The sequence below is a fragment of the Mesoplodon bidens genome, assembly GCF_964165515.1.
Source record: "Mesoplodon bidens genome assembly, chromosome: 6".
In the NCBI taxonomy this organism is placed as follows: Eukaryota; Metazoa; Chordata; class Mammalia; order Artiodactyla; family Ziphiidae; genus Mesoplodon; species Mesoplodon bidens.
The window spans coordinates 45,263,571-45,285,057 of NC_138162.1; the positions used below are offsets into that span (position 1 = coordinate 45,263,571).

A 21,487-nucleotide genomic window follows, 5' to 3' on the forward strand; every position below is an offset into this window, starting at 1 on the left:
TCAGCTTTGTTCATCTCTGCCTAAATGTCCCTATTCCAAGTCTCAGAGTCCTTCTCCTTCCCAAGAGTGCGCTTATTCTAGTATTAGGAATATGGTGGGGTTGTGCATTTACCCGGGGTTGCAACACTACCACACATACAATCAGTTTTGGGGCTTGATCCATAGCCATATCTGCCATGTGGCTAGGGATCACATACATTAAAGATGACTTAAGAATTCCATAGTGAAGGGGGATAAATTAGGGGGAGAGGGATAAATTAGGAGCTTGGGATTAACAGATACACACTACTATGTATAGAATAAATAAACAACAAGGACCTACTGTAGAGCACAGGGAACTATATTCAATACCTTGTAATAACCTATAATGGAAAAGAATCTGAAAGAGAATAGATATATAGATATATATGTAACTGAATCACTTTGCTGTACAACAGAAACTAACACAACATTGTAAATCAACTGTACTTCAATTTTTAAAAATTCCATAGTTTTCTGAATCTCTACCCATAACTTGAATTAGAATTTCATGTTCTTAAACTTCTCTTTTTCTTATGTAATTGTGCCAGCACAACCAGAAACAGGCAGCCCACCCAACCATGTATGTAATGACCATTTGAAATCACCATTTGTGGCCATAGCAATTAAGTACCTGGGGCATTTTATCTCCTAATGTCTTTCCCTCCATCAGCATCCTACACTGCACCTCACTTAGTGATAGTCCTAAGTGATGGTGATGCTTCTTCATGTTCTGGATTACTTGTGTCCTCTTTCCCCATGCAAGGAGGTTTGTGCACTCAGCAAATATATGAGCAACGCAATCCCAGGATCCCATTTTGGAAATCTATTTCCTGGGATGTCTTCTGGTACCATTTACTGTATCAGTTAGGAACCTGGCAGGAAACAGATGGCACACTCAAAAAAAATCTAACCAGAAAGATTTTAATAAAGGGGCTATTTAAGAGGTGGGGGTCAAGATTCAGGAACCAACATGGAAGAGTGAGGCACTCAGGGTTCAGCAATAGTGGGAAACCATCACCACACCAAGGCCTGAAGAGGCCAGACGAAGGAACAGTGTTTCGGGAGCCTCAGAGATAAACCCACGGAGATGAGGCAGCCCAAAAGAATCTAACTGTAGATCAGTGGTTCTTAAACTTCAGCATGTATCAGAGTCATCAAGGGTGTGTTAAAATATGGATTGCTCCAGTAGCTCTGGAGTAGGACCTGAGAATTTACATTTCTAACAGGCTCCCAGGTGATGGTGATGCTGCTGCTGCTGTCTGAAGACCACTCTTTTTTTAAATTAATTAATTAATTAATTAATTATTATTTTTTTTTAGCTGCGTTGGGTCTTCGTTGCTGCGTGCAGGCTTTTCTCTAGTTGCAGTGTGCGGGGGCTACTCTTCGTTGCAGCACGTGGGCTTATTGCGGTGGCTTCTCTTGTTGCAGAGCATGGGCTCTAGGTGCGCAGGCTTCAGTAGCTGTGGCATGTGGGCTCAGTAGTTGTGGCTCGTGGGCTCTAGAGCATGGGCTCAGTAGTTGTGGCGCACGGCCTTAGTGGCTCCACAGCATGTGGGATCTTGTCGGACCAGGGCTCGAACCTGTGTCCCCTGCATTGGCAGGCGGATTCTTAACCACTGCGCCACCAGGGAAGCCCCCGAAGAACAACTCTTTAAGGACAACTGCCACAGAGTAAATTATTCACTGTCAGAACTATAGCAGGATGAAGGATTGGGAGAATAAATACCCCAACTCCTCTCTCCTACCACTGATCTCCTGCTGCTGCCTCCCACGGCCAAGCCCAAACAGAAGCTAAAGGATAAGGGATCCTGAGTAATACTGTCTGTAGAGGTCACCCTTCCAGAGAACAGAGCAGGTCAGAGAAGAGTGGAGAATGGACGGGGGTGGGGCAACAGAGAATAAGCAGAACCACCATAAAGAGAAGGATCCATGGAAAGATGGAGAGATAGATGCACTGACAGACATCTGAATAAAAGGATAGAATAATAATAATGGTTAATACTGAGTGTTTATTGTGTACCAGCCTCTAAACTAAGGGTTTTGCTCAGATTACCTCATTTAATCTTAAGAATTAAAAGTTATTACCATTCCTCTTTTACAGATAAGGACACTAAGACACAGAAACTAGATACTTTGCACATGGTCACACGGCTAGCAAGTAATGTAATCTAAATCCCAACCTAGGCATGCTATGTGTAGAGCCTCACTCCCCTGTGCTGTTCTGTAATCAATGGCAGACAGGCAGTGTGGGATGGTAGGGAAAGAGTGTAAATCTTAAAGATGCCTCGGCTCAAGACACTTATCTGCTTTGTGACCTTGTGCTCTGAGCCTCATTCCTTATGTGTTAAAAGAGATAATAATATGATAATAATAAAAACTACTTCCTAGGGTTTCCCTGGTGGAGCAGTGGTTAAGAATCTGCCTGCCAATGCAGGGGACAAGGCTTTGAGCCCTGGACCGGGAAGATCCCACATGCCGCGGAGCAACTAAGCCCGTGCGCCACAACTACTGAACCTGTGCTCTAGAGCCCACGAGCCACAAGTACTGAAGCCTGCGCACCTATGCTCTGCAACAAGAGAAGCCTCCGCAATGAGAAGCCCGCGCACAGCAACAAAGACCCAACGCAGCCAAAAATAAATAAATAAATAAAATTTTAAAACTACTTCTTAGTTTTTTGGGGAAAGCTAAGCAAGATAACAGTGGTCAAGTCCTTGGTATGAAGTCTAGCACCTAGTAAACAATCAGAAATACTATTACTACTATTATTATTAATGGATGGAAAGAAAAATAAGTCAGAAACTTATGAGTGAAACACTCTCCCATCGAAAAGAGGGTTCAGAGCTTGGGCAGGGATGGGTGAATAGGTGTCCCACATATTAATTTCTCTTCTGAGGACTTCTCTTCTGATCTATCTCCGGTTTTTCTCATAAGGATGGGAAATCACTTGTCCCCTCCCCCATCTGTCTAGAAATTTGGGGATTTGTGTGAATATGAGCTGGCCAGCCCCCTTTCCTTAGAAATCCCCTCTTGGTTTCCAGGATCCAGAGGAAGGGAAAGATGAAGGGAGTTATGCCAGGCCAGGCTCCCTCCAGCTGTTCTGTTGACCCAGGTGTTGGGCATGTGAAAACGATAACTCTAGAAAGGGACAGTGCTGCTGAGTCAGGAGGTTGAATCCCAGAGGCCTGAGATGTGGGAAGAGGTGGTGGGCCTCCTTCCAAGGAACATTCCTTCTCAACTCTGCTTGTCCCAAGGGAGAGAGTGGTTCCCAGACCATGGATGGGCAGGCACTGTAATGACCCGGGGAGGCTACCCCAGGCTCCACGGTTGTTCTGAGGGCACCAGGGAGTCTTCTTCATCACCACCAGCACCAGAGAGAAGAATCACAGAGAAGAGAGTGAGGATAAGGGATAAACCTAGGGAAGGGCACGCAGCTCCTCACTCGGGCCCCTCCATCCTAACCATCACCTCTAGAGGCCAGCCCTGTGGCTGATGACACAAATGCCACCAGGGGGGTGATAGTGCAGACTCTCTCTCTGGAGGTGACATCACAAGGTCCCCTTCTCTTGGCCAGACTGCAGGCTGCTTAGGTCCTTAGAGCTGAAGCCAAGGAAAGCAGAAGAGAAGAAAAGAGGGAGGGCAGGGTCAGTTTCCGTCAGAAAGAGGGGGGCTGAGGGGAATCCACGGAACGGACTTGAAGGGGAATTTCTGAGCAGAGAAAGTGAAAGTTCCGGGCCATAAATGGGTGGCAGTGGCAGCTTCCTCCAGCTTCGTCCACTTTCACGTTCCCAGACCCCTTCACACCCCGCACTTGCCAGCACTCTCACCCACTCCCAGCCAGGCCTCGGCTTCACACAGACTCTGCCCAGATTCGCTCACGCTCACAGCTTGCTGGCAGTCAGTCTCCACTCATCCTCCATGGCATCCCATGCAGCTGCACTACTAGCCCTCAGCCTGCTGATTCTCTGGACCTCCTCTGGTAAGGCTGAGGGGAGGCTTAGGATGGGGGGCAAGTAGCAGGGGTGTCTAGGGCTCAGACTGCTTGATGCTGGACGTGAGGGACTCTGTGAGTTAGGACTGCATGTTTCAGTGAACCTGGGTTGTGTCCCGTGTGTGTGCCTGTGAGTGGCGGTGTACCTGGGCTCCTGAATTCCAATGTGTATCTGTCTCTTGGTGTATCCAGGGCCTATGACTAGCCCCGTCTCTTCAGGCTCTATTTCCTGCTGCCTCTGTTTCCCAGGCGGGAGAGAACAGTATATACTTTCTTAAGGTGGAGAGAATGGGAGACACTGGTCTAAGAAGGGTCAAAAAATTTAATTAACAGTGGTCAAAAAATTTAACAACTCCTAAGTTCTGCTAATGCCACCCTCCTGTTACCCACCCCACCCCGTTCCCTACCCCACATCTTTCCCCCCACTGACACTGTAACCAGCGTGAACTCTTCATTTGTGGGGAAGTTGAAAAGACTTGGGAGAGAAGTTGGGGTGATCAGGGCAGCAGGAGGGCATTTGTGGGGCTCAGGACGGCGGTCGTTTGCCGAACTGCTTAGAAGTGCTTCAATATATTTAGCGAATATCAGGTCTAGCTGCCGCCACACACAGACAGGCATCCTTAATGCCAGTGAGGGCTGTGGCCTCCGTTCCTCAGTGTCCCTGTGTCCTGACACTAATCCTACCCCAGCTCTGGGAGATGCCAACGACGCTGAAGACTGCTGCCTGTCTGTGACCCAGCGCCCCTTCCCTGGATTCCTGGTGCGAGCCTATCGCTACCTGCTCATCAACAATGGCTGCAGGGTGCCTGCCGTTGTGTGAGTTGCGGGACAAGCCTGACTAACCTCACGTCCCCCATCAGCCCCTGGGGAAACCCACCCCCACCTTCTTATCTCTCTTCTCCTTGCCAAGCCCAACCTCTGCAAGGAAGCCCCTGAAACAGGCTCCCGGGTGTGGTCCCCAGCCGCTGCCCCTCACACCAGGGCCTTCCAGGAAGCTGGGTTCCAGGGCTCTATTTTCTCTGACCTCTGACCTCTGTCTCCAGGTTCACCACGCTGAGAGGTTACCAGCTCTGTGCACCCCCAGACCAGCCCTGGGTGGGCCGCATCATCCGGAGACTGCAGAAGAACTCAGCCAAGGCAAGCCTGGCCCTCCCCAGACCTGCCTCCTCCCTCCAAGCCCCTGCCCAAGACCCCAGCCCATGACCTTGCCTCTCCTTCCTCCCCCAGGGAAAGCGCTACAGCAGGTAGCCCATGATAGTCCCAGAGGGAGCCCTGTGTCTGAGGGAAAGAATGTGAATCACTGAAGCCCTGGGGAACCGAGGACCAGAAGGGAGGACCAGGCCTCCTGCTCCCCTGCACCAGAACTGACCCAGCTGGGGTGGGGCAGGAGTGTGAGTGTGAGTGTGGATGAGTGTGGTGGAAGCACAACTTCTCCATGCCCAGACTGCAGTGTTTCCAATAAAGCCCAGCTTGTACCCACAAATCCGTCTGTCTGCTGTCTGTTTGCTGTCTGTCCAGGAGGACTGTGATGGGAAGGGGGAGGTGGAATGGCCGGGTTAGTTTCCACCCTGCAGTTCCAAGCAACGTCCTCATCGACCTCCACCTAATATGCTGTGTTCTTAGGATCAGCTCCCATGATCAAGGCCCCACATCATGTCTCCTCACAGCCCTATCACACTCCACGGCTCAGCAACACTAAACCTGTGCCCGTCCCCTGAATGACCCAAACTCTCTCAGGCCTCTGAGTTTTTGCCCTCCAGGACAGGTGCTCAAGCATCCAGGTGTCTCAGGGATCTGGTATCACTGGGGGCGGGGAAGGGAGTTGTTGGGAACCAGCTCTCATGGCTGGGGAGGGCCAGGAGGCCCAACTCTGTTGCCTGGGGGGAAAGAACCCATCCACCCAAGCCATGCCCTCTGTCTGGAACTCTTCTCTCTCTTCTGCCTGCCTGGCTTCCCATCTGGGTCTGGATGACTCCTCCTCCAGGAAGCCTTCCCTGACTCCACGCTGGGTTAGGCAGCCTCCCTCCCTCCCAAGCTCCCAGGGCCCTCTGCCCCTCTCCTCTTGCAGCACTCAAGATGCTGAGTTGTAATTGTTAGTTTGTCAGCCTTCCTGCACAGGGATCTTGTCTATTTTGGTTTCCACTGTCTCCCTCGTATGAAGTACACGGCTTGGCACAAGGTAGTCACTCAATAAATATTTGTCTTGAGAGCAGATAAATATATAAGAAAAGGGTCAGCAGCCAGAGGTGAGGGCCCATCTGTCCATATAGAATCTGACCTCCAGGCCAGCCCTCTTCTCTCGCCCAGTCACTCTGGGCCAGGGCCAGCCCCATCTGGGTCCACGTGGCAATCCTGGGGCCATGCTTCTCAGGGATACTGACAGACATACCTGGGAGCCAGAGGTCAGAGTGGGAGAGGAAGGAAAAAGGAACAGCCAGAGAGCTGGGGAGATTCAGCATGGGGGGACCCCCACCACCTCATAACCACATGGGCTCCAGGGCCAAGGCAACACTGAGACCAGAGGAGTCACAGGGAAGGAGTCTCAGCTCTGGGAGACAAAAGCCCTCGACTCTTGGGACATCTCACAAGACTGCTCTGGGAGGAATGAACTCCTCGTGCTCGGGAAGTCCTCTGGGAAAGCTGGCTGGTTGCCCAACTATGGCCCCTAAGGGCCTGTCCAGCTGGGAGCAGCAAGTCTGTGCCCCTGGGGTTGGGATGACAGCTAGTACACCAGACTGAGCATCCTCACCTGGGAACAGGGGCCACCACTACACCATATACCTTATCTGGTAACAAAAGCAGGACTGGGCAGGCTGGGGCAAACTTGGAAGGGGAGCAGCAGTGAGGGTTTGTGCCAGCCCGTCCTCACTGAGCTGAGAGCATGGCAGCTTCTTCCTCACCTCTGCTCCTAGGACGAGGTGTCCAGAACCTCAGATAAATCAGGTCTTGGAGTCACAGGAGTGGGTGGAATGCGGATAGTTTGCAAGAACAACTGGTATAGCCCGGAAATTTGGCTCCGCTACCTGGGGGAAATTACCTATGCATTCATGCATGCATGCAGCCATTCATCTAGCTGTCTCTGCATCCATTAGACCTCACCCATCCATCCACCCACCCCCCACCAACTCATCCATCCATTAAGTGAGCCAACCATGGAGTTCCAGAGTTCACAGCTGTGGACACTCTTTGGACCTGTGCCCTGCACCACAGCAGGCAGAGGACAAACACAGGTGTGAGGGGGGTGTACATCCCCTCAAATCCTTCTGGGTCCCCAGTGAAACCAAGCAAAGTTCAGCCTGCCACAGAGGCAGACACAAACCCACCCTCTGGACGCTTTCAGAAACACACAGATGGAGGAGAGGAGGTGAGGGTGGGAGCCCTGAGTAGGTGCTACCAGGAGAGAGGCACCTGGACACCACCTCCCTGACACTGCCACAGGTGGGGGGGGCAGGGATGCAGGAACAGGTCATGAGCTCAATGCCCGGTCCGCAATCCCCCAATCCTGTTTCTGCCCCTGACTGTGCAACTCTGGGGAAGTCCCTTCCTCACTGCCCCCTCCAAGACCTTACTTCCCCCATCTGTCAGGTGGGGGATGGGGGGGCTTCATTTTTAAGGGTCCCTCCAAACAAAGACTTAATTCCTAAATCTTTGGGTCTTAGGCTAATCCTCTCCAGCATTCACACAGTCTCCCCAAAGTCATGCACATTCAGAAAGGTCCCTGGTGGCACAGTGGTTAAGAATCCGTCTGCCAATGCAGGGGACACAGGTTTGAGCCCTGGTCCGGGAAGATCCCACATGCCGCCGAGCAACTAAGTCTGTGTGCCACAACTACTGAGCCCGCGCTCTAGAGCCCGCGAGCCACAACTACTGAGTCCATGTGCCACAACTACTGAAGCCCGCACACCTAGAGCCCTTGCTCGGCAACAAAGAAAAGCCACCGCAATGAGAAGCCCTCACACCACAACGAAGAGTAGCCCCCGCTCGCCGCAACTAGAGAAAGCCCGCGAGCCTCAAAGAAGACCCAACGCAGCCAAAAATAAATAAATAAATAAATAAATAAATTTATTTTAAAAATAGAAAGAAAGAAAAGTCTTCACTTCCCAGGGCCCCAGGGACCAGACTCTGGGAATAAAGGGAAAGCTGAGGTCCAGGAAGAAAGAAAATAATCCAGGTGCTAGTGAAGTGGCTGGAACAGCCCCCTGCTGGACCCTGGAGGCCTGGAGGGTGAAGAAGCCTGAGCCCTCCCCACCTCTTCTTCGGCCAGTGCCTTTCCTCCCGGCTTTCTCTCTCCCTCCCTGTTTTTCCCACCCCCAGCCACCAACCCTCCCGGACACTAGGTCTTTTTCCCTTATCTCCCTGCCAGACACAGGAGGGCTTAGCCCAGCAATCTGTGACTTGTCCTGATCCACTTAAACATTCTCAGCACTCTGATTTCATCTAATCAACACCTGCCCTGTTTCACAATGATTCACTGACAAGTGTTGAGTCTTTATTTATTCCAAGTTCTGACAGGCCTGCCTACCTGACAATGATGAAGCTGCCCGCTCTCTGAGGGGTGGGGTGGACTCCTAGCTCCCTAACCAGGATATGGGGGCCTTGCTGCCTGCCTCTAAGTAGCCACCTTCCTCTCTCAGGCACACGGCCCTTGCTACAGGTTTAAGGCGGGCAGCTGAGTGACACCTCCCTACCTGAAGTTCTGTGGTCCCAGCAGCCAACATCTCCCTAAAGGGACCTGACATCCCTACTTAGGGAGCTCCCAGCCTTTTTGTCCACCTCTATGGCGGACAAAAAGCTTCCTATCCACGGGGGAATTCCCTGATGGTCCAGTGGTTAGGACTTGGCGCTTTCACTGCCGGGACCCCAATTCAATCCCTGGTCGGGGAACTGAGGTCACACAAACCTCTCGCCCCCCCCCCCCAAAAAAAAGGCTCCCTGATAGAGTTCCCAGGGAACTACCATTGCCAACATTGCTCTGCCCAGGGCCTGGCACAGAACAAGGCCTAGTACACATCTGAGTAACAGAAAATGGAATTGAACATGACCCTTTCCCACGATTACCCCAGCACCGCTCACACCTGGAGCACATCCAGTTCTCGGGGTGGGGGCTGTCTCGGTTACATGGCTAAGTGTTTGGTCAGAGCCAGCTCCATACGGTTTTGATCAGATTTTCATCATCTCATGTTCAATTTCTCGGCAAGCCTCCACCACATACTCCCTTCTCCGGCCTCCGGGAAACTCAGAAACAGCCAGAAAACCTTGGGAATGAGAGCTTCACAAGGGAGCAGGACTCCCAAGTGGGGAGTTTCCTCCAAGAGGCCCTCTGTCAGAAGAAACAGGCACTTTTCTGGTCAGAGAACTTTCGTGATGGCCCCTGAGACTCTGTCCACGTGGGAGGACTTGGTTCTGTAGTATTAGCTCTATCACCACTAGTGCTTACTAGGTGCTGGGCACTGCTTTAAGCACTATTATCATTCTTAGGTTGCAGCTGAGGAAACTGAGGTGCAGAGGTTAAATGACTTACCCAGGCTGGATGGCCGGTAAAGTGGCAGAGCTGGGGGTCCTGGCTGGGCAGACGGGCTCCAGAATCTGACTCTTAGCTACCACACATACCACCTCTCTGAGTCGATCCACCTCCTAAATAAAAATGGGAAATAGTACAGCAGGTGCAGGTCTGTGGAAGTGGCCCTCAGAAAACAGGGAAAACCGTTCCTTTGAGATGCTGACCATGTGCCAGGCTCCAAGCTGAGTCCTTTATGTGCATTATCATTGCATCCTCAAACAACCCTATGAAGTGGGGATCGCTAGTCCCATTCTATGTATGAGGAAATTGAGGCACAGAGAGGTAGAGTGATCTCCCAAGTCCACTCAACTGGTGAGTGGCAAAGCTGAGACTGCAGCCCGTCTGCCTGACGGGTAGCACTTAGGCTGAGGGCTGGGGGCTGGGATGTCCAGATGGGGTAGAAAGGCTTGGCTTCCTCAGAAGAGCTGGGAAAAAAACAAGAGAAGGAGCTGAAGGTCTCAGGCAGGACCCCAGTGCTTGAGCTCAGACACAGATATGCCCCTTGGAGGCCTCCTGGGCCGGCCTCTCCAGCAGAAGGGGAGCCTGCTTCCCCAGAGCCTCCAGGAGGAAGTGGGCACAGGTTCTCAAGGTCTGCTCAGGTCTCAGTTTTTCCAGGAGTGGGGCAGAGGAGAAGGGGCTCAGCCTACAACTATGCCCACCTTCTTACCTCCATTCCCAGGGGAATAGCAGAGGCCAGGACCTGGTAATGTTGAAAGGAAAGGAGGAACGGAGGGCAGGGTTGGGATCTGGAGGGTAGGGATAGGGGAAGGACTAGGGGTTCTGTGGGCGGGACTTCTGGAAGGAGTGGGCCTCTCAGGGGGGCCTTGAGCCAGCCTGGCTGGGGCTCCTGTAAGGCAGAGCTTCTGGGGACTGCAAGGGTGGGATCAGATCCTGAAGGACCCGCTTCTGAGGGCTGCTTCCATCTCCTGAGGGGCCAAGCATGGGGTGGAACCTCTGAGGATCAGAGTAGGTGGGGGAGTCAGACCTCCCAGCCCACTTCTATTCCTAGGACCTTTGATTCTTCCATGCTTCAGAGGGGAAGCATAAGACCTGAGCTGCCCTGGGCTCCAACCCGGCCGAAGTAGGATGGCTGTAACCCCAGCAGCTTTGACACTGCCCTATCAGACAACAGGACCCCCCCACCCCCCCACCCCCCCAGAGTTCTGGATCTCAGAATCGCACTCACTGGAAACCTGGGCTCATTACCATCAAAACCTCAATCACCTTACCGACCTCATACCTGTCAGACCATCATTTCAAGGGTCCTCCCCCAAGAGGAAGACGCCCCTTCCTACTAGGGACCCAACACTGTAAAGCTCTCCATCAATTCAGGAATCCTGGCAGGACATCCCAACACCTATTGGTGTCCCCACTGCTGACAGGAGCCCCATTCATGTCAAGGTCCCCCCATTACTATCAGGCCACCATTCCTCTTGGGAAATCCTATCACTGTCAGGAACACCCAAGCCTGTCAGGCAGGACAGCAGCGACACACCACTCCAGGAACACCATTTTCCATGTAGTCTATGTAAATGGCACCTCTTGGCATGGCAGCCCTAAGCGTCAGAGCATCTGTTAACACAGGGTCTCCAGTGGTCTTAGGGCTGCCATGACATAGAGTCCCAGCCCTGGCAAACCCTTGTGTCTAAAGTGATGCTACATCACTGTCTGGAACCCAGAAATAGTTATTCACGCCAGACACTGTTCTGGGTGCTGATGGTACAATATTTTCTTGGGATTCAGGGAGCTGAATGTAATCCTTTGGGGATTCTACGATGGAAGGCAAGATCTACTGGTAAGTTAAGACTAATATAATAGGAAATTCCTCAAACACAGAAAGGGGTTAAGATTGTGGGCAGTGAAAAAAAAGATAAATACCTTGATAGTCCACCCTACGGCTGTCCAACATCAACATGCATCCTTCTTACCAAACCCTAGACTTAACATTTTAAGGGTGTCACCTAACATAAGATCACTTTTGTTTATAAAACCAAAAAGATTCACTGCTCCCCAAAAAGAGACTCTTCAGAGCCTTAGCAATTACCACACCTGTCTTAGCTTGGGCTGCCATAATAAAATACCATGGACTGAGTGGCTTAAACAACAGAAATTTATTTTCTCACAGTTCTGGAGGTTAGAAGTTCAACATCAAGGTGCCAGCATGGTAAGTTTCTATTGAGAGCTCTCTTCCTGGCATGTAGATGACCACCTTCTTACTAGGTCCTCACATGGCAGAGATCTCTCTCTCTCTTCCTCTTCTTTGAAGGCCACAGTCCTATAAGACTAGAGCCCTACCCTTATGATCTCATTTAACCTAAATTACTTCCTAAATACCCTATCTCTAGATACAGTCACATTGAGGGTTAGGTCTTCAACATATGAATTCTAGGGGACACAGTTCAGCCCATAGCAAAAGCCAAATCTAAATCCAAGAACTCAGAATGACAGCCATTTCTCCTCTAGTTTTGTTGTAATCTCATCTCTCTATTCTACAACACCTGGTGACCACCAGCAGCACACCTGATTGGTCAGGATAGGTTGGGTGATGCTGCAATAACGACACCTAAATCTGAGTGGCTGAACACAACAAAATTCTATGCTGCACACATACCAAGCCTGCTGTGGGTCTAGGCAATCTCTAGCACAGCTGTACTCCATGTGGTGGCTCAACATTCCAGGCTGCTTTGATCTCTTGGCATGTTCTTTCATATCAACACATGTTTCCATGATGACTCCAGCCAGGCAAGACAGCAAGGGGAACCCTTCCTTAAATGCTTCTATCCACAAATGGCACATTCCATTTCTGCATGCATTTCATTGGCCAAAGTGGGTCATACCTCCATGTTTAACTTCAAGGGGGCAACTGCCAGGAGGAGAAGCAAACCAGAATCTTGGTGAGTAGTAGTAATATGTCCACAACAACCTATATTCAAGAATGGAATAAAGGAGGATGAAAGAAAAGAGGAGTCAGTTAAAGAAATGGAGACATTTCAGAGCCAGGAAGGAAATATGAATAAAAGCTGTAGTCAGTAGTTCTGAAACTAGTCCTGGGGCTTAACTAGAATTTATTACTTCTTTCTTATATTAGTTTTCTATTGCTGTGTAACAAATCACCACAAATTCAGCAGCTTCGAACAATCCAAATTTATTATCTCACAGTTTCTGTGGGTCAACAGTCTGGGTACAGGTTAACTGGGTCCTCTGCTCAGGGCCTCACCAGGCTAATCTCAGGTGTCAGCCAGGCTGCCATCTCATCTCAGGCTCTGAGTCCTCTTCCAAATTCACTGGGTGTTGACAGTTGTGGTTTTAGAACTGAAGCCCTGAGTTCCTAGAGCTTCCTGCAACTCCCTGCTCCATGGCCCTCTTCGCAACGTGGCAGTTTGCTTCTCCAAGGGCAACATGAGAGCATCTGCTGCTGCTTTTTATTTCTTAGCCCTAGACACTTTTTTAAAGGGCTCACCTGATTAGGTCAGGCCCACCCAGGGTAATCTCCCTTTCGACTAACTCAAAGTCAACTGATTTTGCATCCTTAATTACATCTGCAAAGCCCCTTCATTTTTGCCATATAGCATAACCTAACCACATCACTGATATTCCATCATATTCACAGGCCAGAAGGCCAAGGGGATCCCCTCAAAGCAAGATTATACAGGACATGCACACCATGAGGGAGGAATCTTAAATTCTGTTTGCCACACTTCCTCTATGATTCATTCCTTTTACCTCCAACTGGCACTTCAGCTGGTTGACATTCTATGCCTGCTAAGGGACCCAAACCTTCATGCCTAGGGAACACTGGTCCCGGATGGTCCTGCCTGATTAAGGTTACAGGGGTCTTCCATGAACTTTGACCACTGGGCATGGCATCACCAGGAGGTGCCCCAAGTACCCAGGGATTACCCCCACATACATAGCTTCTCACACCACTTGCCTTCCGCTGCCTCACCCACATCAGGATTAATCACAAAGCCCTGTCCCTCCTGAGCCTCTGTGCTTGCTGTTCATTCCACCTGGAATGTCCTACCTCCTGCCTCACCCATCCTCAAGGCTCTGCAGAGCTCCCTGTTACATGGAGCCTCCCTTGCCTTCCCTCTGGCCCCCCTAACCCCCAGGCTCATCACCTGCGACACAGGTCACCTTCTGCTTGGTTTCAGAGGCCCTTGCTTCCTGCACGTCTCCTGAGAAAGCTCAGTCCAGGCCCAGAAATCCTGGGGCCCAGAGTGGCCCAAACTGCAGAAAATGAAGGAGAGGGGGTGTTCAGGAAATCCTGGCAGTGGCTGAGGCAGTCCTTCAAGCTGCTGAGGGCAGGAGGCAGAGAAGGAGGGTGTACTATTGCTCAAGACTTCCCCCCATCCTGATGTCCAGTCACCTCCAGAAGTGCTGTGCAATATCCTACCCACACTTGGACTAAAGGGACAAGCTCTGCCCTGCAGGCTGGGCCGGGACCCTCTGGATGTGGACAGAGGGTTTGGAGAAGGATTTGCAGGGGGAAGCAGACCCCCTCCTAGGATCAGGGACTTTCAGAAGCTGAGTCATCAGGCTTCTTGCTCATTTCCAGCTTCTTTCTGGAATAACAGAGCCCAGGCTCCTCAGACCAGAGCCCCACTTCCACAGGCCACACAATCCATTTTTCTCTAGACACTAGGTGCCCTCTGCAGGCCCCATGAGGTTGGAGCACAGGCCAGGAGACTCTCATCCCCTTTCCCTATGCACTGGATGCCCCCTGCAGGCCTTGTGAGGTTGAGAGCCACAATGGGATGGATTAAACAGAACACACATATACACACAAACACAAAAGTTGAGACACCCTTATCCACTTACATACGTCCATACCCACACACACATACACAGGCATATAATCAATCACACAGCCAATCATTCACATCTACCAAGGACACACCACAGACATTTAAGCATATAATCACAGTATGGACACAGGGGGACATATAGACACACATACACAATTACACACAAACCGTCACAGGCACACAGACACAAGGACACATATGGACACAATCTTTCCTCCTAGAGAAGAGTATTTGTTTGGAATAAATAAGTTAAAAAGCCACCTGGGGAACAGGGTAATATCATGAATGGTGGACTTAATAAAAGAAGGTATCTAAACTGCCTCTCAGTCTAATGGGGCCTGTTGACTAGAGAGCCTTTTGTTTTGCTGGGCACTTGAGTGGTTACAGTTGTGGAACAGTACGGACAAGAGTTGGGGTAGAGATACTAAAAAGAGAAATTTGGAGTTTGCAAGAGCTTAATCTATATAACTTGTATGAAAGCACATTCTTAGAAGTTGGGCTCCTGAACTCAGAAAGCCAGATTGAACTATCCTCACTGCACCCCAGGACACCCTAAAAAGAGAGAGGCCTCCTGATGCTGGTAATATATGGGAGGTGATGAATGAGAATAGGGGATGGCCCTAACTACCACTGAATGCACCCACTGTGAGTCAGGCACATGGACTACCTCACAAGATACACATTATTCCCATTTTACAGATCCTGTTCCCTCGACTGTCCAGGGTTCTAAAACCGGATTCAAATACAAGAGTTTGAGTATAAAAACCCTGTTGTTTCCACTACATTAGTAATGGCAAATGCAAGGAATGTACGTTTCCATTCCCTACTCATGTTCCCAACAATGACAGAACGTATATGTCTTCCCCACTGATCCAGATCAGTGATTGGCAAACTATGGCCCAGCCAGCCTGCTGCCTGTTTTTGTAAATAAAACTTTATTGGAATATAGCCATGCCTGTTCATTTACATATTGTCTCTGGCTGCTTTGGGGCTACAACAGCAAAGCTGAGAAGTGACTACAGAGACAGTATGGCCTGCAAAACCTTATTTACTAGCTGAACCTTTAACAAAAAAGTTTGCTAACCTCTGATCCAAACCCAGCCTCAAATTGGAGTTGGCAAGTCTTATTGCCTTTGGTGCCTTAGCATTGAAGGATGGTCAGATAAATAAATAACTGGGATGGATGGATAGATGGATGGACTGAACCAACAGATGGACAGACATATATGGGTAATATATCAAAGTTTTGCTCCAAATATGTACCAATGTTCTGCCATTTATAAGCAGTGAAACATTGGGTAAATTAATCTTTCTGGATCTTAGTTTCCTCATCTGTAAAATGGGGATAATAATACAATGATCATTATCTAGGGCTCTTTCTATTGCAAGTGACAAAAACCCAACTTAAAGTAGCTTAAGCAAAAAGTTAAATTTGTCATATCACATAACTAGATTAAGATTTGGTCTACTTCAGCACTGGTTGGGCCCAGGGATTCAAATGATGTTATCTCCATCTTTTAACTTGACTTCTCTCTAATTCTTTTCTTTTTTTGCGGTACGCGGGCCTCTCACTGCTGTGGCCTCTCCCGTTGCGGAGCACAGGCTCCGGACGCACAGGTTCAGCAGCCATGGCTCACGGGCCAGCCGCTCCACGGCATGTGGGATCTTCCCGGACCGGGGCACGAACCCGCGTCCCCGGCATCGGCAAGCGGACTCTCAACCACTGCGCCACCAGGGAAGCCCCGACTTCTCTCTAATTTTTTTTATGTGGAGGCCTCATTCCTGTTATAGACAGGTGATCTTCTAGCAGCAGAAAATATGACCACTGGAAGCCTGAAGTCCACATTTGTATAGTGAGTGATCCAAAACAGAGGGCCTCTTTCTCCTAACATCAAAGCTCATGAAAAGCTTTGAACTGTGCTTGTGACACATACTCAGTTCTTCAATATATTACAGTGGCCAGGGAATGGAGCACTCTGATCAGATCACTATGGTGAACACAGCCACCAAGACCACGTGAAGTGAGAGAGAACTTCCCTAAAGGAACCAGGAAAAGGAGTATAAAAAAGTGTCTGCATGAACACAAACATCACTCACAGCATTCTACTTCATAGATTTGTCATGAGGAAATAATTTTAGAGCATTTAGCATGGTGCATGGCACTTAAGTATCAACAAATGTTCATTATTACCATAACTGATAAATAGATGAATGGATGCATTAAATAGACAGCTAACGGTTAAACATACAGATGAATAAATGAAGAGGAAGATGTGAAAAGATAGATGAAAGGAAAGATGGGAGAATGGACCAATGAAGAGACAAAGATGGGGAGACATATGGACACATGGGTGGATGGATCGATCAATTGATAAATGGATGGATGGATGATGGAAAGATAAGGCAGAAAAAAAAGGGGTCACAGTTAAGTGTGTCACATCATATGCTCTAGGGCTGGGAAAGGGAAAGGGACAGCACTCTACAATTGGTGTCTCCTGAGAGGTCTCCTCCTCTGGTCTCTGTCTCTTGGGTCCCTCTCATCAGGTGGGGGAAATACTTGCTCCCCTCCCTCATCTCTAGTTTCCTTGTGTCCCTGGGAGCTAACCAGCCCCTCTCCTCAGAAATCCCCTCTCAATTCCCAGAATAGGGAAGGCATGGCAGAAGGGGGTGTTCTAAGCCAGGTTCCCCTCATGCTGTCGATAATTCTCTGACTCAGTTTGGGGCACAGGAAAATAATGGGGGAGAGGGACAGTACTGGCTGGGCCAGGAGGGTGAAGCCCTAGAGTCCCGAGATGAGAGATATGGGAGCTGGACCTGCTTCCAAAGAACTTGCCCTTTGCCCTGCTTGTCGAAGAGAGGAGTAGGTCTCAGATGAGGGATGTGTAGTCACTGTGATAGGCCTATGGAGACCTGGGAGGAGATCTTCTCCAGCCTTACCCTGTTACTTGCCATTGTCCTCAGGGAATCTGGGGGACCAGCTGGGTCCCATCTTTCCCACTCCAGTAGTCTTAGGACCACAGAGAAGAGGTGGGAGTTAGGAGAAACCTGGGAAAGAGGGAGCCCCCCCCATATTGCTCTGACCTCTAATCCTGAACCAAGCTCTGACCCCTAGCCTTAAAACTCATGTTCAAATGCCTTCAAGGGGACGACACTGCAAACCTTCCCCTAACAGGGACAATGCAACCCACTTCCCTTGTCCAAAATGTTGAGTGCTGAGGTTCTCAGAGCTAAACACAAAGAGTGGGAAATGGGGACAGGGAGGCTACTAAGGAGTTATGAAAGGGAGAAAAGGTTCCAGATAGATGGAGACAGTGGGGAGTGCACTCAGTGGAAAGGTATTCTGCTACCAACTCGTGTACTGCAATTCAATGCAGACACTAACTACCCAGAGCTAGAGTTAGACTCCACAGGTTTAAGGGCACAGTCCCAACAAACCTGCCCCCACTTGAGATGCCAGTCACAAGTGGGGTCCCCAGGCCACCTGCATTTCTGCCTAACTAGCTACAAGTCCAGAGGTCTTCAAACCCCCCTCAGGTCCAATAGTTCACTAGAATGACTCACAGAACTCAGAAGTGCCATACTGACAACTAGTTTTTTATAAAGTATATATATCAGGAACATCCAAATGAAAAGACACACAAGGAGGGTCTCAGTGCAGAGCTCCCATGCTCTCTCCCCATGGAGACACAAAGGGCATGTCACCCTCCCAGTACATCAATGTGTTCACCAACCAGGAAGTTCCATGAGCTTTGGTGTCCAGAGTTTTTACTGAGATTTCATACATAGGCATGAATGAATTGTTGGCAACATGACTCGATCTCCTCTGACGGATTGGCTCAAAGCCCCAGTTCTGCAATGATATGGTTGGTCTTTCTGCTGACCTGGCCTCATCCCAAGTCACCTCATCTCTTAGCATCAACTCAGGTGTGACCCAAGGGGCTCACAGATAACAAAGACACTCGTATTACTTGAGATATTCCAAAGATTTAGAGTCTCCCTCTCAGGAACAGGGACAAAAGCCAAATTCTTTAGTATACAACAGACAGAGCCCTACATCTGAGTGAAGGGATGTGAATTACTGAAGCCCTGGGGACCAGGCCTCCTGTTCCCGTGCACCAGACTTGACCTAGCTGCAGCAGGGCAGGAGTGTCACTGTGAGTGTGAGTGTAAGTGAGGGTGAGTGCGGTGGAAGCACAGCTTCTCCATGCCCAGACTGCAATGCTTCCCACTGGCATCCGTGGATCTGTCTGTCACCTGTCTGTATGTAGCCCAGGCAGGGGAAGATAGGTATGAGAGGGGAAAAGAGTGTGGGATGGTGGGAAGAGGATAGGTGAATCCATTCTCCACACTTCAGCCTGAGGGAACTTTTACTTCACTCATTTCTGGTCATTCTCTCCCATACCATCCAGCCACAAGGCTCCCTTCCCCCCTCCCCAGACCAAATAGGGCAGCTATTTCCAACCTCCCACACTGGGTTAATTGCTCTTTCTTGGCTTTACCAAAGCACCCTCTACTGCCCCCAGCCAGTCAGCTTCGTCTATTGTAGCGATCTTATTGTCTCTTTTGATTCTCCTCCCCCCTCCAACCCAGATGACAAGCTCTCTGAGGGCAGAATCTGTGCCTGTCTTCTCTGCTGTATCCTCATGCCCAAGCACATCACCCGGCACATAGTAGTCACTCGATAAATATTTGTTGATTAGTGACTGCAGGAACAAAAATCACATGAAAGGAGCTCTCAGCTCAGAGAGGAAGGGCTGTGAGCCTCTAACCATGAAGTGACTTGGCCAAGGCCACTCAGCCAACAAGTATTCCCATAGCCTGGCCTGTCTAGACTGGGCCCTCTCTGGAGTCCTATTCCTCCTCTGCCCAGAATCATAAAAATAGAATGGGGCAGACAAGAAAGGTAACTGTCAGAGCAGAAGCCAGGAAGACAGAGAGGAGAGGGGATTGGCAAAACAGTACTGAACAGCGTCCCAAAGCTCTTTTCTTGCTGCCTGGTGCTGAGGTCTCCGTCTTCCCAGGGTGCAGCTCCGAAATCTGACTCCACCCTTATAAAAGAGGGTCCGTGCCCTGCCTCTTAGTAATAAGCCCTAACCCCACCCCTTTATTGATAGGCTCTGGCTCCGCCTTCTGGACTACGACTCCTCTGAAGAAATGCCCTGGCTCCGCCCCTTCCGGGTAATAGGCCCACCCCTAATAAGCCCCACCCCTAGTGCGTGAGGGTGTCCTTGTGACGTAACGTACCGGCCTGTTTCCAGGGTGGAGCCAGAGAGGGTGGGCATTTAGGCTGTGCCGACCCCTCAACCCCCATCCAGGTGACCCCCAATCCCCGAAAATCCTCACCCGGGGCCCCAAATATCCCAGCCCCATGACCTCGAAGGCCTTTGGCTCTAACCCCCTAAATGCCCCATGCCCCCGAGGTGCCCGACCACCCAACCCCTTAACGTCTAGTGCCTCCCAAATCTTCAATCCAACCCTGTCCCGATGTGGCAACTGAGTCTTCCCGGGGGCACATGTCTCATATTACCCGAGAACAAGTCAGACTGGTCCAGAGAATGACAGAGAAGGGGATCCTCCCAAGGATTTGGGGAATCCTTGATCCAATCATGCCGCTCCCTAGGAGATGTTCGGAACCCAGGACATGTCGGGATTGAGGAGATACGAGGTGACGCTGGAGGCTGAGGAGGAGTGAGTGGAGGCGGGGTTCTGCGGAGGAGGAACCTAACCGCTCCGGGGTGGTGGGGAAGGGGCGGGGAGGGCGCGAGTTCTCTGGGGCGGGAGAAGCGGGAGGGGTGGGGCCTCTTAGGGGGCGTGGGCTGGAGGAACCGCCTCTAAAGGGCTGGGCGGAGCCTTCCACGAGAGGGGCGAAGCGTCCAAGGGGCGGAGTCGGTGGGGTCAGCCCCGCCCCGCCCCGCCCGGCTCTGCCTTCTCTTTGCAGGATCTACTGGGGCTGTTTCTACTTTTTCCCCTGGCTGCGCATGTGGTGGAGGGAGCGGAGGTGAGGGGGTTGCGATACCGCGGACCCGCCCGGGGCATGGACGAGGCTCAGTCCGGGAGAACCGATCGCGGGGAAGCCGGGAGCCCCCGCCCCGCCTCATGCCTGTGTCGGGTCGCCCCACAGCTCAGCGCACCCTCGCGAGCAGAAGCTGGAGCCTCTGCGGGGCCTGATGAGCTGTTTGTCAAGCGGACTGGGCACTGCTCCCCAGCGCTCCGGTCGCAACCTCCCCCGCCGCACCCCCGCTGCCACTGCCCAGCCAGCTGGTGCATTAAAGATTTAAACCGAAGCCACCGTCCTGCCCTCCTGATTCTGCCGCCGCTGCTGCCATTCGGGCTGGGAGCCCCTCTCCATGCCGGCTGCTTCCGAATTGACAGGGCCTCTCTCCCTGATAGGGTGTCCATCCGTGTCCAGGCTCCCATTATTCCTAAGGGCCCCTCATCAGAGTCAGGCCTCCCCTTACTACCAGTGATTGCCTTCCACCACCTAAGCCCCCCGCCCCACCACACACGCACACTCATCTCTGTGAGTGGCCTGTATGGAGGGAGCTAAATAATCCTGGCTTTATCTTCCTCCCAGCCTTGTCCCCACATCCATAAATGCTCACAATCCCAGCTCTCTGCTGCCACCTTCCTCCTAGACAGGACTTTGCCAGGTGCCTGAAGAATCTTCTCCTCCTGGGAGTGGATCTAAAATATTTTAAGCCCATAGTTGTAGGAAGTAGGCTGTGAGAGGAGGGAAAGATTCCTAGAAGCTGCCACCCTCGGCCTGCCATAGGGGGGAATGACTGAGAACTGTTGGAGGTCTTTCCTACAGTTAACACCCCAGCTTCTGGCTCCTTCAGTTGGATCCCAAGTTTAAAGATACTTGGCATCAGGGACTTCCCTGATGGTCCAGTGGATAAGACTCCATGCTCCCACTGCAGGGGGCATGGGTTCGATCCCTGGTTGGGGAATTAAGATCCTGCGTGCCGCACGGCGCAGCCAAAAAAAAAAAAAAAAAAGGTACATAGATACTTGGCATCAGCCCCCCGAAGTGTAACCTCCCTGGGAGAACCCAAGGGCCACTGCTCCCTACCTTTCCTTTCTGTCTTGTCACCGAGTTGGGCTGAAACC

At 50.8% G+C, this 21,487-nt stretch overlaps 3 protein-coding genes across 5 annotated transcripts in view; 2 read left to right on the plus strand and 1 right to left on the minus strand.

The window, feature by feature from the left end:
- LOC308618645 (uncharacterized protein) overlaps window positions 1–20,055 on the minus strand; it is a 129,414-nt gene extending 109,359 nt beyond the window's left edge. Inside the window, exons 1-2 of the mRNA XM_081236786.1 lie at window positions 19,905–20,055; window positions 9,531–9,643 (exon numbers count right to left, since the gene is read on the minus strand). Coding sequence (XP_081092912.1) covers window positions 9,531–9,643; window positions 19,905–19,985 — 194 coding nt within the window. The 5' untranslated portion in view covers window positions 19,986–20,055. The remainder of the gene's footprint in view (window positions 1–9,530; window positions 9,644–19,904) is intronic.
- On the plus strand, window positions 3,176–6,307 carry CCL19 (C-C motif chemokine ligand 19). 2 transcript variants are annotated; one of them, XM_081236448.1, is made up of 4 exons: window positions 3,176–3,997; window positions 4,666–4,825; window positions 5,053–5,146; window positions 5,237–6,307. In XM_081236448.1, the coding sequence occupies exons 1-4, from the start codon at window positions 3,760–3,762 to the stop codon at window positions 5,255–5,257; spliced, it is 513 nt and encodes a 170-aa protein (XP_081092574.1). In that variant the 5' UTR covers window positions 3,176–3,759; the 3' UTR covers window positions 5,258–6,307. The 2 variants fall into 2 exon arrangements, with proteins under 2 accessions (XP_081092574.1, XP_081092575.1); XM_081236449.1 differs by having other exon boundaries at window positions 3,187–3,997; window positions 4,699–4,825; window positions 5,237–5,627.
- LOC308618647 (uncharacterized protein) lies at window positions 19,543–20,815 on the plus strand. Of its 2 annotated transcripts, XM_081236788.1 has the most exons (4): window positions 19,543–19,692; window positions 19,998–20,065; window positions 20,316–20,375; window positions 20,499–20,815. In XM_081236788.1, the coding sequence occupies exons 2-4, from the start codon at window positions 20,001–20,003 to the stop codon at window positions 20,653–20,655; spliced, it is 282 nt and encodes a 93-aa protein (XP_081092914.1). In that variant the 5' UTR covers window positions 19,543–19,692; window positions 19,998–20,000; the 3' UTR covers window positions 20,656–20,815. The 2 variants fall into 2 exon arrangements, with proteins under 2 accessions (XP_081092914.1, XP_081092915.1); XM_081236789.1 differs by lacking the exon at window positions 19,543–19,692 and having other exon boundaries at window positions 20,009–20,065.
- The last annotated feature ends 672 nt before the right edge of the window (window positions 20,816–21,487 follow it).